At 45.3% G+C, this 15,266-nt stretch overlaps 1 protein-coding gene across 4 annotated transcripts in view; it reads right to left on the reverse strand.

The window, feature by feature from the left end:
* The window catches only part of KHDRBS1 (KH RNA binding domain containing, signal transduction associated 1), a 37,475-nt gene extending 32,152 nt beyond the window's left edge, over nt 1-5,323 (reverse strand). For 3 of the 4 annotated variants that reach the window (XR_011537477.1, XR_011537479.1, XR_011537478.1), the window contains exon 1: nt 4,542-5,322. Coding sequence is in view for 1 of the 4 variants with exons in the window: in XM_008521891.2 (XP_008520113.2) it covers nt 4,542-4,923 (382 nt within the window). In the remaining 3 variants the exon portion in view is untranslated. Of the gene's footprint in view, nt 1-4,541 lie in introns of all 4 variants that reach the window. The other variant, XM_008521891.2, reaches the window with a different exon arrangement.
* Between the last annotated feature and the right edge of the window lie 9,943 nt (nt 5,324-15,266).

Raw genomic sequence — 15,266 nt, forward strand, 5'->3', positions numbered from 1 at the left:
TGAAATGCCAAACTGTTACCCAAAGTGGCTGTACCAATTCACACTTCCACCAGCAATGTTTAAGAGTTCCTTCTAATTCACATCCTCTCAAGCCCTAAGTCTTATTTGACTTAATTGTTGTCAATGTAGCAGGTTTTCATTATTTTCCTGTCTCCAAAATTTTTTTTTCTCATTTATCTTCATTTACTCTTTCAGCTACTTTATAGTCAACATGTCAAGTTGGAAAAATAAATCCAACTGGAATTAGTTTGGAAAATGCAAAAAAATCAACATGTTAATTTAAAAGTTCTGTCATCTTTATAACACCAGTTCTTCCCTGACCTCCCTACTCCAGCCCAGGACATGGCATATTTTTCTTGTCAGATCTTCCTTTATCACCTTCAGTAAAAATTTATTTATCACATACTGATAATATGTGATCCCAATATTCCTCATCTATAATATTGAGATAAAAATTCTTCCTACCTCACAGAATGGTCAAGGAAGATGGAATTAATGAGTAGTATACCTTATGGCACATGTTAACATGCTCTACAAAGGTTAAATATTATTGTTATTGTTTGTTATAATTATTTATATACATTTTGAACTCATTTTTATTGCTTATCCCCAGGTATTTGATAGTATTCTAAAAATGAGATCATTTCGTCAATTCTTTCCTAATTGGCTACTGCTCATGTATCAGAAACCTACTGATCTGTACATCTTTATTTTGTAACTAGCCACATCACTGACCACGTTCCTGGGTAAATAACGACGAAGTTATTGCAAATAGTGATAACTTCTGCTTCTTTCTTTCCTAATATTTATACTTATACCTATACTTGATCTATATTCCTTTGCAATTCCACTTTTCTGGTTTTAATAGGTTTTGCTAGCCCTGTAGAATGAAATGGGACCGTCTAGATATATTTCTGTAGTATATTGTAAATAAAATACAGGAATTAACTATTCTGACGTTTCCATAGACTTTGTAAATGTTCTCCACTGGGTGCTTTTGGAAGACAGATTTCTGAGTATCCTTTCAAGATCTTCTGAGGATTGTTAATCTACTCAAAAATGCTTACTTATTCCTGAGTCATTTATACTAACATACATTTTCCTAACTTTAGGAAGCAGAAAAAGAACACTGATATACATAAAAGCACCTTACGTATATTACGTAAATATTTAACACAGATAATGTTATTTTTGTTTCAGAAAACAAGCATGGGTATCTTGAACCCTTGCATGTCTGCAACTGCTTTTAATCGTCATCATAGTTGAATATCAATTTGGCTAATACAGAAGTCTATATTTAAAATCGAAATCCCTCAGAATTGTGTTGATATTTTTTTATCATGCAATGAAGAGGAATATTAATTTGTCAAATATTTAGTAAGAGGCCACTCTGTGTGGCACTCTTCAAGGAACAGGAGAGACAGCAGTGAACAAAGCAGACAAAAGATCCCTGCCCTGGTGGAGGTGGCACTCTAGCCACGAAGGAGAAGGGGTGGTCAACAAACACACACATAACTACAATACATGGTGCATCAGATGCTGATAAGTGCAAAATAAAGTAAAGCTGGGAAAGGGACAGAGAGCTGTGTGGTGGTAAAGCAAGAGTGGTCTGGGTCTTGTGGCACCTCTTGGGAAATGGGTAGAGGTACCTGGAAGAGTCAGGGTCCCAAGTGCTAGGCTCTGCTCTCTGTTTCCTTCTTCTTCTGTATCTTGGCCTCGTCATCTTCACTGCTCTGTTAGCCAGCACTCTGATGCATTCAAATAGATTTCCTTTTAATATTTTGTCCAATTAGTACAAAATATTTTAAGTTCAATTTGTTGCTGGTACTATAGTGGGGGTAGAGAGGATAAGGTGTGTGGATCCAGACTTGGACTGACTTCAAATCCTAGTTATGCCGTTTCCTAATTTTGTTACCTTAGCCACAGTATTTAATCTCTGTGTGCTTTGGTTCTTCATCTGTAAAAGTGAGGATAAGATAACTTCCTCGAAGCATTGTCATGAAGACTTTAATATTTGATGTAAAGTGCTCAACCAGTGCCTGGCACAAGAAACGTTAGCTCTATTTTTCTTACATGTATCCTTATCAGAGCTTAGATACTACCAGTCTGTCTTCTCAGAGTCTCACTTCCTCATAGTTGGTTGACTTCATTACAATCCCTTTTCCAGATCATTCAAAAATACCTTAAAAGCTGGGTCCAATATACATCAAGACTTATCCATGCTAAGAAGTATCCATATATTCCAAATCTGTTCTCTCAATAAGCCAGCATTACCTCAATCCCATTTCTCCAATTAAAATTTCAGTTTGCTTAAAAAAAAAAAAAAAATTAAAAGAGCCCAAGTTAAAAAAGTTAAAGAGCACTCTCTTGTAACAGAAGTTACGCACTGAGAGAAGCGTGAAAATTATAAGTAACTTTTAAGGATCAATAGTTTTTTATGTTTATCCTAAGAAACTACCTTTTACTTAAAAGAGAAACACCATGCTGGGCACCTGATGTGGTCAGAAAGGCAAAAAAACACCTTGTGTTTTCATACCTTTTTCAGAATCATGGATTTACAACTACAAGGAAACTGTGGTGACGTGCTATCTATTGACAATAGGTCAAAAGGTCAGAGAACTGAGGTAGTGCTTTTAGACATCATTTAATCCTCACAACTCACCATCCCACTTTACAGATGAGGTTACTGGGGTTCAGAGAATTTCCTAGGAGCAGGTAACTAGTTAATGGTCAGAATTTCAAACCCAAGCCAACAACTTCAAGTTTGAAGGTTTGTTACTCTATTTTCACGCTTTTAATCTGGACTGATTAAAGATTTGAGGAAATAAAAACTAGACTACCACATCAATCTTTACCATTTAGTCTGACATTCCTAAATCTGCATGTATTTGCTTTCAGATTCAAACACCTGGTGTTTGCTATATGCAAGACGTATGAAAAATATAAAGATAAAAGGCAATCTTTGCCCTCAAAGAGCTTGCCAGAAGGACACAATGAACGGGTAATGTTTCAAACAATCTGACTGTGTTACAGAACAGCAAAGCACTGAGCTGAAAATATAAGCAGTTTATAGAAATATTTTTATTCTTGAGCACTGCGTGCTTTGTTCATTGTGTTTAAAAGTAAAGACCCCTTGGGGCTGGCCCCGTGGCCGAGTGGTTAAGTTCGCGCGCTCCGCTGCAGGCGGCCCAGTGTTTCGTTGGTTCGAATCCTGGGCGCGGACATGGCACTGCTCATCAAACCACGCTGAGGCAGCGTCCCACATGCCACAACTAGAAGGACCCACAACGAAGAACATACAACTATGTACCGGGGGGCTTTGGGGAGAAAAAAAAAAAAAAAAAAAAAAAAAGACCCTTTACCAATGTTGGGAGATAGAGAACAAAGGGAGGGAAATGATATTTTCATAACCATCCGTTCATTCTATCGACCTTGCCAAAGAGTCCAACTACTCATTCAGCGTTGAAGGCTGTGAATTTTTACTCGCTTAATAGAATCTAGGTATCATAAGAAATACTTATTAAAACGTTTTAACTAGAAGTGAGAGCAAAACAGACGGCTTTAGGGAGAAATCAGAGCGACTAGGTGATTGGCCGGCGCCGAGCAGGAAAGGAGCGCTGGTCTACAGACAGAGAACAAAGACGACTCCTACTCTTCCTCCTCTGTTTCACTCCTGAAGCCCAAAGGAAAACACTAAAAAGACCAAGCCTTTCAGGTAGAAGCGTCGTGCAACTTCTCTCAATTTTTGTCCACCTCACTGGAAATGTCATGCACACCACCTTTTCCCTCCCTCTAATCATCTCATTTCACTGTCTCTAGGGCTATTTTTCCTCTCCTTGAAGGATGAGCCCACGGTATAAAATAAACGGATCCAACCTTCCGGCTCCGTAGCAATTATCATTTTATCGGCCGAAGTCGGAAATCGGAGTGGGGAAACATCAAGCTCCAATTCCCACAGGTTGCTCCTGCCTCGGAGCAACTTCAGCTCCAGGACCGCTAAGTCCCCCCCACCCCGGCCCCTGCGACCGCGACGCGCTGGACAGGGCACCTGAGCCTCACCCCGGCTCACCTGGCCTCTCCCTCCCGGCCCCCCACTCCGGCCCTCCCCGCTCGGGCTGTCTTCACCTCCTACACTCTCCCTTGAGGCGCCTGCCGCCACCCGAGATCAAAAGAGCTTTCCCTTTGCGGGGAAGAGGGAGATAAAGGTTCATTTCTGGAAGCATCGGAGCGCTAGCGGCGCCGGGCAGCTGCCAGGGGTGGGAGGGGAAAGGGTCGGCAAGGGGGCGGGGAGCTCGGCGCTATCCATCAAGATCTTTGCGCTAAGAGATCGCTAAGCCCCCTTAGGGCCTCCTCTGCAGCCTAGAAATCCCTCCCTCGCCCCTGCGCGGGGATGGGAAGGTGGGATCCAGGCTCCCGAGCATGAGGATGAAGAGGAGAGGCGAAGGGGAGTTCACGACTACCTTGGACCCGAGGGGGCGGGAAGCGAGCGGAACAAAGCCGCTGCCTCCCGTGCCCCCGAGGGACCCCGGAGGCCGGCTCACCTGCGGTCAGCAACTGCATGGCGTGAGTGAAGGACGGATCGAGCGAGTCCTTCTCGGCCATAAGTTCGGGCAGGTACTTGTTCTCCGGCTCCATCTTGACGGAGGCAGTGGCTGAGGGGGGCAGCAGCGGGGTCGGCGCCGGACCGCCCACTGTCGCGTCTGGACCCGTGGCCGAGGGCGGCAGCAGCGGTGGCGGCTGCGTGGCGGGCGAGGCCCGGGCGCCCCCCCGGGACCCCCCTCCGCCTCCCCGGGACCGGTGAGGCAGCGGCGGCTGCCGAGACGGCGCCTGACGCACTGAGGGGTGGGCACCTGAGGGGTCCATGGAGCCGCTGCGGCCCGAGGACCGGCTCATGCGCCCGGCGGGGTCGTCCCGGCGCTGCATTGGGGAGGATGTGCGATCGAGGGATCGAGGAAGCGACGCGGCAGCGGCGGAGGCCCCAGCGGCGGTTGGCGGGTGTGGGAGAGCGGTAGCGACGGCGACCGAAGCCGACCCGAGCGACCCAGCGAGAGAGAGCACCGGAAATGAGGCGGCGCGCGTGCGCAGCCAGCCACCGGCACCGCCCTTGGGTCTCTCCGCGGAGAACAAAGTCCCCGGTCGGGCCACGGCGCTTGCGCACCGCCTCGGAGCCCGAAGAAGTCGCCTCCCCGCTCCCTTTTTCCGTCCGAGCCCGCCAGGCCAGAGCTCTGTGCGCGTGCGCGGGTGGCCGCGGGCTCCGTTCGTTTTCTTTTCCACGTGACTCGGCGCTAGCGGGACACGTGTCTCCTCCCCCTCTGGCCGAGTGCGCGGAGGGGGCGGGGGCTGTGGAATGTCTTTGTCTGCGCGCGGGCCCGCGGAGTGTGGGGCGGGAGACCTGTTACTCGCGGGGCCACGCCCCCTCCAACGGCTGAGCCGCTGCTGGGGGGGGGGGGGCGGTGGGGGCTGTGCTTAATAGAGTGGATGGGGGCAAGGGGGAGAGGGGGCTTCTCTGAAGTATGGAGATAAAAGCAGACCCGCCTGGGAACCAGAGAGAATTGAGGCCGTCTAAACAGGAAGGGAGGAAGGAGAGAGGAAGAGACAGGGCACAGGGGAGACTAGGGGTGAAAAAGCAACCGCTAAGGGAGAGTCTGACGCAGGGGTGAGGGGTGGAGATGAGGAAAGGGAGCTTGGAAGAGAAATTGAGGAAGGACGGGTCAGTGGGAAGACTGAAGGCTATTGCAGGACTTGAACTAAGAGGTGAGGTTCAGATTAGAGACCTGAAATCTAGCAAAGGGCACCAGACCAAAGCAGGTTACCCAAGAAGTCGTATCCCACGGTTTCCTGTATAGTAGGCTCTAAAACATTTGCCGTTGTTGATCAGAGAAGTCGTCTTAAAAGATGAAGCGTTTTAGCTCTTTACATATAGTACTGCTTTCTGCTGACTTAAGTGTTTCTTCGCAAAAAAAGTGGGGTAGAGGCCAGGTCCTTGATCCCTGATGGTTGCATCATTAGGGTGGTTCCTTATACGGATGTGAGTGCGAATCCTGCCTTTGTGGGCCCTTCACAATGGATCGTTTCAGACTTGCTCAAAGAAACAGACTCTTACTACTGCTCTCAAGGCCAAGGTATATAGTCGACAGTCTCCCACAGCATTCTTCTCATCCTGGAGGGCTATATGCAAAAGGAGCCTAGGTCTCTACTCTCCCATAAATTCTCAGAGACCTGGTGCCTTCTCTAACCCTTCCTTCCCTCCACAGATTTTGCTTCCCCCATTCAAAGCGCTTACTCCCGTCCCTTTCCCTTCTGGATCAGTTCCCCTAAGAAGCCCACGCTTTTCAAAAGCATTTCTGGAAATTGTCCTCTGGGTGCCTGGAAACTGTTGATTTTTGGATCTGAAACTTAGAAGCCTTCAACTAGAGAACATTCAGGCCTGGTTACCTTCTTAGGGATGGGGGAGAGAAATCACCCATAGAAATGAGAACAAAACACAAATATCTCCATAAATTATCACATATGTATTATATGTGTGTATTTCCAGTGTCTGGTGCAGTATTTTAGTTTAAGGTCGCATACATAGTTTATAGTCAAATAGGAGGAAGAAAAAGAATGCTTTTGAATAATTGGAATGGGAAATGTGATGTGACAAATGCCCAAAGATAAGTGAACATTAAGCGCAATTGCAGTTCAAAGCAGAAGATAGATTTCGGTCAGGGGAGAATGAGTTCCAGGCAAACGGAAGTGCGGATAGATGAGCAGAGATGAGATTGTCAGAGATGTGGCTGAAGAATCGGAGTAGCAATCTAGTTGCGGACTGTGAAGAAATAGGTGGATTGAGAGAGCACATGTATGGAGGAGGGGAAAGGGGGCAAGGAGAATTTATAGCTCCCTTGCAACTCATTTCTGCTGCCGTCCTTGAAAATCCTGCTTGAGTGGTGGTGTTACAAATGGCTGAAGTGTCCTTGCTCTGTAATGAGATGCCCAGATGGAGGCACCTTGAGCTGAGGGTAATAAAACTTTGATAAAGAAGCATCTGAGAAGGAGCTGGATAGTAGTATCTGTGGATTTCTAGACTAGAATCAACAGTCTTTCCAGATGCCTGTCAAACCTTAGTTTCTCTGAGGGTGGGGTTGAGGGGAGCTTTCAGCACTTCTTGGTGAGACACACGAAAGGTAATCTCTGAGGCGATGGGTTGCTGAAGCTGCGATGTATTTACCAAGTAAGTAAGGCAGCAGCCTTCCATTGTGGGCGCCCTTCCCTGGGACAGGGAAGAGTAATTCCTGTCTTGAAAGCCTAGAGGTCTGGAGTTTATTTTGTGTTGACCATGGTATGTTGTTCCAAGTTCACCTGAAGGTGTTAACAGCACAGCCTTGTGAAATGACTCTGACTTTGGAATGAGACAGACAAGTTCAAGCCCATCGGTGCCTTGACCTTGCTTTCTGTCACTGGGAAAACCACAACCTGTCTGAACCTTAGTTTCCTCCTCTTTAGAATGGAGGTAATGACATCTACCTTGTGGAATTGTTGTGAACGTTAACAAATACCAATATAAACCTCCTGACAATAGAGCTTATAAGCAGAAGTAATAATTATTATTATGCCATTTAGTTATGCCTAATGAAGATTTTTGGGTGCTTCCTGTTGGTTGTGGATCTGAAAGGCCTTCTCTCTAATCTGTCTCGTTTTCACTGACTATAGCTTGACTTTGTTTTGGAGAAGGGAGATGCCAAAAAGACTAAGCTTCTTCTACCTTATTTCCTCCCATCATTTAGTTTCTATGGTGTAGGATGCAGGAGCAATTGAGAGCATAGTGATTCAGATGGAGTTAGGTCCGAAGCTGGCTCTTCCTCTTACCTGCTGAGTGATCAAGCACTTTACTTAACCCTGCTCAGCCTCTGCTTCCTCCTCGTGATAAAACAGGGGTCATAACAATACCTACCTCAGGGCTGTTGGGATTAAAAGAGAGTGTCTGTAAGCACTCAGCACAGCAGCTGGCAATTAGTGGGTACTTGATAAGTGATAGTGGCCATTGTTATTACTGCTACAAACAGATTTATTGAGTACCTTATTGCAGACTTTCACTTTCATGTGAGTCCCTAACTGACCGGCTGAAAAGGATTGAAATTTGCCTGTAGCTGCCTGACCTGTGTAATCTCCACGATCGGGTGTCTGCAGGCCCCACCTACCTCTCCTGCTTTGCAGCCAGTTCCTGGCAGGAGGGCTCCCGCCCTGGGCAGCAGTTTTTCTTCCAAGAGTGTAGTTCATCTGTTCAACCATAAACACCTACTTGGTGCCACATATGTGGAGGGCGGAGAAGAAGACAGGAAGACCAAGATTCAACATTTAACATTTTTTCCTAAGTTTTCTTTTTATAGCAAACGTATATACTTCTAGTTTAAGAAAAATCCAGAAGCTAGGCATAAAGTGAGAAGTAAAATTCTCCTCAAAATCTTGTCCATTCACCTGACTGCCCTTTTCCAAAGATACCCACTATTCAATGATTGCTTGTGTAGCCTTCCGGACATTTTAATACAGCTATGTGCAAGTCTGTATTTTGTGCTTTAAACACAAACTGGAGTATTCTATATGAACAGTTTTTAGAGGAAATATTCTGGTTACCTTTCCCTGTCAGTATATAGAATTCTACTTCATTTTTAATGGTTGCATAATATTCCATTGAGTACTTCTTAATCACTTCCCTTCTGAAAGAAATATAGGTTGATTCCAGCTTTTCAGTATTGCAAATCATACTGCAATGAGCATCACTGTACAGAACATCTTTGTGCACTAATATCAATATATCTATAGGATAATTCCTAGAAGTGGCACAAAAAGACTGTGCCAAGCAGCAGGGTAGGCAGCATCCTCTTCTCCCACCTCCTCAATAAATTTTGGAATTTCTGTCCAATTTCTATCTAGTAATCTATCTATTTCTAAATCCTATTCAAATCCAAATCCTATCCTCAATCAATTTACTGTCTTCCTATCTTTTTAGTCTTCACCAATGTGGTAGATGAAATGGCATGAGATTCAACATTGAATAAGAGAGTCTATGCCCTGAAGGAGCTCACTGTTTAGTGAAGGAGACAAATACATAAACCAAGAGTTACCAGGTAGGGTGAACAGTGTTAGAATAGAGGACTACACAAAGAGCTGTGGGAATGCACAGGAAGGAGTGACAGACCAACTGCCGACATGAGTTAGGGAAGTTGGATCTTTGGGAAGTTGCAAGGTGGAGTGGGGGCAGGGCATTTAAACGTTGGGAGTTCAGCAGAGCTTGGTCCCATGCCTATACTCCCTCCTCCATGTTCACGGCTCTGGAATTTAGATCTCTAGCCCAAACTTCTGAGTTCCCAATCCAAATAGCCCATTGCATCCCTGACATCTCCATTTGGATGCCTCAGAGGCCCCTCAAACTCAGCATGTCCCCAGCAGAACTCAAACTGCGGCCACTAGCAGTGCTGCTTCAGGGCCCAGATGACTTTAATGAAACTCAGGTCTTGGGAGAAGCTCCTCTTTCAGGACCCAGGCCCGTTCCAGCACCTCAGAACTTAAGGAGACATCCCCTTTCAGGACCATGCCCCTTGCTTGCTTCACTCTAGTCCCGGGGTGCTCTGAACGTTCCCAGAGAAGGCACCTTTGGTGGGGGCAGTGGGCAGGGACAGAAGGGATCAGAGCAGGGCTGATGTGCTCAGTGACTTGGCCCCACTGCTTTGTCTGACAGCCGTATGTGAAAAGTCCCTAGAAGTGTCCCCAAAATACTTGAAGGGGACTTTGCAGGGACAACAACAGGAACTCAGGATTATTGGTCTTTGTGTGGCTTTGTTTGAATCCAAATGCCACTGAGGCCTGTGTGATATTTGGATTATAATAATCTTTTTTCTGCCTGTCCTTTCAACCAGAAGGTGAGCAGCTCATGGGCAGGAACCATTTCTATCTTTGTATAGACAGAGGCTGGAACAGAACAGGCATTTGATAAGCGTCTGTTGACTGAGTAAATATCTGCAAAATAATTAAACTCTCGTTCTCGCCGTTGCCTCTCCCACCGACCTGCTCTTCCTTCAGTGTTTTCTGTCTTAGGGAATGATATCCCCCACTCACCACGTAGCAGGAAATCTGGGAGTCATCCTTAACTTCTCTCCACTGCCTCACTGCTCTACCCCTGCCACATACAGTCCATGCCTAAACCCTGTTGTTGTTCACTTCATAAATGTTGCAAATCCCATCCGTGTTTCTCTATCTTCACTACCTCTGCGTCCATCTGAGGTGCCATAATGCCTCACTTGAACTTCTGCCGCCTCCGAACTGGTCCCCCACTTCTGCTCCTGTGCCTGCACCTTTCTCCATTCTCCACCGGGAAGCCAGCGTGATATTTTCGAAACACACGTTTGGTCATGTCTGTCTGTCTGCTTGTCTGTCTCTATCTTATACACACACACACCCACCCACCTTGTTAAACCTTTTTAGTGGCTTCCTTTTGCCCTTAGGATAAAGATCAAAATCCTTACCACACCTGACCCAGCCCTGCCTGCATGGCTAGCCCGGCCTGGCTTTCTTGCCTTATCTCATGCCATTCTCCTCCTCAGTTCCTGTGTTCTGCAACCCTGGCTTTTTCAGTTCCTCAAACAAGCCAGACTCCTGCCTCCCCTGGACTGCACACTTTCTGGTTCCTTCGCCTAAAACTCCAATCACTGCTCCCCTCCCTCCAATCCAGTCCCTCCCTGCCCCACCACCTCTTTTCTTTAGATACTGTAATTCCTACACATCCTTCAGATATATGAAAATGTCACTTATTCAGGGAAGACTTCCCAGATCCCCAGGGTGGGCCAGCTTAACTCTCATTGTTACATGTTCTCGTGGCTCATTCCTAATACCTATCACATTTAAAATTTACTTGTTTATGTGATTATTTGAGTAACATCTACCTCTGTCACTTGAATGTAAGGCCCACGAGGGCAGGAACTTTGCCTGTGGTGTTTAAGCTTATGTCCCCAGCACCCAGCACAGTGCAGGCTGAATTGACTGATGAATAAAGATTGGTTGGCTCAATGAAAAGAAACAGGAACAGCACAGGCAGAGACATTAAAGCATTATAAAACTTGACATGGGTCCCTGAGATGGTAAGTCATGTAGTACGACCTGGATTGGGGATGCATAGAAAATGACAGGAGATAAGGTCCAAAAGGTAGACTATGTCTTGATGCTCAAGGAAGGAAGTAGAATGTCCATGGGGAGCATCAAGATAACATGGTCAGAGTTCTAGAGCAGAGAAGGAAACCGAATATGGAATGTAAATATGTTTTAATTTGCTTGCCTAATTTAAAAAAATTGAAATAGTTGCCAGTGCGTAAACGTTGGGAGATTTCACGTTACAAAAAATTCTGGGTTTCTAGTTTTTCTTGAAACATCAGATCTTCTAGAAACCCTGGGTTTGTACTCCTCTAAGCAATGATTAGCTTCCACCTTTAGAGGGCACTGCCTCTAACTCCCCAGGCATTTTTGCTACCAGCCTGACTCTCTTAAGTATTTGCGTTAGTGACCCAGTTTTAGAGGGATCATTCTGGTGGTGGAATGGGAGAAAAGATTGGAGCAGGGGGGGAAGGGCAATGGCAGCCAGAGGAACCCAGGGAGAGAAAGGAGTTCACATTGAAGTTGGAGACACTTAGACCCCAGGGACACTACATCTGGACTCAGTCATTCAGGCCTAGGCTTGTAGTGGAGGAGGGGGATAAGCTTCAGAGCCTAGGGTCCATCTTCCGCCATCAGAAGCTTTGTTTGGGCTACAGAGAAGATAAAAACCAAACAGGAAATCTGCTGTGATCCTGGCTCATCTGAGTGTAAATGAATGGAAACTTCGGAATTTTAGCAAGATAAATGCTACCTTCTTCTGAGCCTGCCCTTGCCCTCTCCATGTCCCGAATAGATAAAAGATGAATGAGACCATGGTCCTTACTATAGAGGAAATTGACAGTCTTTTCAGGGAGGAAGACATTTAAATAACTAAATAGTGCTAGATAATAGACTAGAGAAGCATTTATTCATTCAACAAATATATTTTGAGTGCTTACCATGTACAGACACTGTGCTAGGTGCTGAGGGTATAGTCACAAAGAAGAAAGATATGGCCTTTGCCCTTGTAGGGTTTATATCTAGGTGGTTTGGGAGTTCAGAATATGATGGAATTAATTCTTTTTTTTTTTTTAAAGATTTTATTTTTTCCTCTTTCTCCCCAAAGCCCCCCAGTACATAGTTGTATATTCTTCGTTGTGGATCCTTCTAGTTGTGGCATGTGGGACGCTGCCTCAGCGTGGTCTGATGAGCAGTGCCATGTCCGCGCCCAGGATTCGAACCAACGAAACACTGGACCGCCTGCAGCGGAGCGCACGAACTTAACCACTCGGCCACGGGGCCAGCCCCGATGGAATTAATTCTTAAGGAGGTTTACATGGAATGGGAGTCCTGGAAGGCAAAGCATTTGAGCTGGGCATGGAAGGAAAAATAAAATTTTGCTAGGGCTTGGGTTAAAGCATAGAAGGTCCATTCTAGTCAGAAGAAAGAACAGGAAGAACTAGTGAGAATGTCTGAAATGTTTGAGGAATGGCGAAATATCGAGTTGGAGTGATTTTTGCAGAAAAGAAGGAAGCAAATTATTTAGACCCTAAGTTGCCTTTTAAACTAAATGCCATTGGATTTTTTTCTAGAAATTGAATTCTCTAAAATGGAACGATTTCAAAAATAACTAAAATGAGAACTGAATCCAGAGGTGGGAACACTGTTGTCCCAGTGTATAAGGTTTCACTGTAAAATAAGGTAATAATTTTAAATGAACATAACACTCCAGAGCTTACATGTTGAAATGAGAGGTTTTTGGATTGCTCTTTTCGAATTGTCTTCAGAGCCTAAAGTCCATTCTTTAGATTGTTATCAAAGGTGACAAATTTGTGTCCTTGAGGTTAATGTAATTTAGGGAAGCAAATAATTCAGAGCCAAAGTTAGTGAATAAGGTAAAAATCAAGTTGGGGGGAAAGATTTTGAGTAAAAAAAAGTAGGTGTGACCAAGGAGTAGTGAATTGAATTTTCTTGTGTAACTTTTAAAGTGATCTTGAAGTCAGTTCTAAAAGATGAGATCTCAAAATACTTTTGAGCAATGATGGCGCTATTAGTACAAGGGTAGACACACTCGCCCAAAGTGACTACTTCATGGACAGCACTTGTTTCATTCATGCATGCATGCGTACATGCATTCGTTCAATAGATATGTATTAAATACCTACCTAACAGATGCCAAGCATTGTTCTGGGTGTTGAGGTAGGTGGTGAACAAGATTGACAGGGTCCTGCTTTTGTGCTGCTTTCTAAATAGGGGAGATGGATAATCACCAGGTAAACAGGGTAGAAAGAAGTTTTAGAAAGACAAAACAAGATAATGTGATAGAGTGACTGAGGAGGGCTGGGGTTGGATACTGTAGGTAAGATAGTCCAGGAAGGTCTCTCTGAGGGGATCCTGATGAGGGGGAGGAAGCCAGCCATGGCAAGTGCTGGAGGAAGAACACTCTAGAAAAAAGGAGCAGCAAGTGCAGGGGCTCTGAGGCAGAAACTGGTTGAGGGAATTCTAGGAACAGAAGAAAGGCCATCTGGCTGGAGAATAAAGTGAGCACACGGGCTAGCTACAGAAGTGAGGTAGGTGAGTTAGGTAGGATCAGAATCCAGTGTGGCCATGTAGGCTGTGGGAAGGAGTTTTCTCTGCCTGTTATGTAGAAATTGGAAGAAGAGCAGAAGCACAAAGACCAATTAGGAGGCTATTACAGTAAATATTCAACAAATATATGTTTTTTTAAACATCGGCACCTGAGCTAACGTCTGTTGCCAATCTTCTTTTTCTTTCCTTCCTCTCCCCAAAGCCTGCCCCCCCACCCAGTACATAGTTGTATATTGTAGTTGTGAGTGCCTCTGGTTGTGCTATGTGGGACGCCGCCTCAGCATGGCCTGATGAGCAGTGCTATGTCTGTGCCCAGGACCCGAACCGGTGAAACCCTGGGCCACCGAAGCAGAGAGCGCTAACTTAACCACTCGGCCACGGGGCCGGCCCCTCAACAGATATTTCTTTAGTGTCTACTATGTGCCAGGAACTCTGCTAGATGCTAGGGATATAATAAGATGTGGGTTCCTGTCCTTAGGTGGCTGATGACAGTGATAGACACAGATAAATAAATTGGTGATTGTCTTTCAGTGTGGTAAATGCTGGGACAGAGGTAAGCACAAGTTGCTGTGAGAGTCCAGAGGAGGGTCATCAGTCTGGGGGGTTAAGGAATGCTTCCTGGAGGAGGTGTCATTTAAGCTGAACTTGAAGGACCTCACGAATTAGCCAGGTGAAGGGCTAGAGAAGGCCGTCCTAGGCATTGAGAGGTCTTAGAGGGGAACTAGGACTTGGTGAGTTTGAGGACCCACAAGGAGTTTAGCATGGCTGGATCTTAAGCATATTTCCTGAAAAAAGAAATCAGTCTTAATTTTTTTTTTAGTGTAAGACTCTTGAGTTTGCATAGCAAAGGCATTCAAAGGTTTTTCAGCAGCAGAATGACATGCTTCAGGGGCCTGCCTGACTCTCAATTGCCTCTCTCCTTAATCTCCTCAAATCAGTCTTAATAAGAATCTATTGAGCTGTAACTTTGAACCTGATATTATACTCAATGTTGGAAACCACAAAGCATGCTGGTTGAACACCTCTGTTCTTTCCTAACCAGCTGAAAAAGAACAGAGGAGGAAAAATCACTACTCTTTGAGTATTGGAAAAGATCTACCCGGGAAACTGCATAAGACTACTTGGATCCTACCATCCGTGAGGCTGCAACCCAGGGGTACAGTGGAATAAAGAGACTTGGGGCCCGCTTTAAGCTTTTTTATAGACTCTTGAAAAATCCACTTTATCAAAGGATGGGACCAATCAGTTGATTTTATGCTTCAATAAGCTGACTCATTGCGTTTGTGCCTAACTTCTAGGGTAGTTGTGCGTAAAATGGATTCCTTCTTGGCACAGTTGGTCTGCGTTTCTTGGGGTGGTGGTGCACTACATGTGCAATCAGACTCTTTCCTGGGACAAGCTCACTAGGTACTTGTGACTTTCAGACACCTTATCTGATAGGACAGGCTGTTCCTTCTTCTCCCCCACAATACATTCCTTCCTAGGAACTTAGCACCACAGGAAAAAATTAGCCAACACCTGCGTGTATTCAGTTTATTTAAGTCTCACAACAGTTCTATGAGGCTGGTGCTGTT

This window comes from Equus przewalskii, chromosome 2, assembly GCF_037783145.1.
Source record: "Equus przewalskii isolate Varuska chromosome 2, EquPr2, whole genome shotgun sequence".
NCBI classification, from domain to species: domain Eukaryota; kingdom Metazoa; phylum Chordata; class Mammalia; order Perissodactyla; family Equidae; genus Equus; species Equus przewalskii.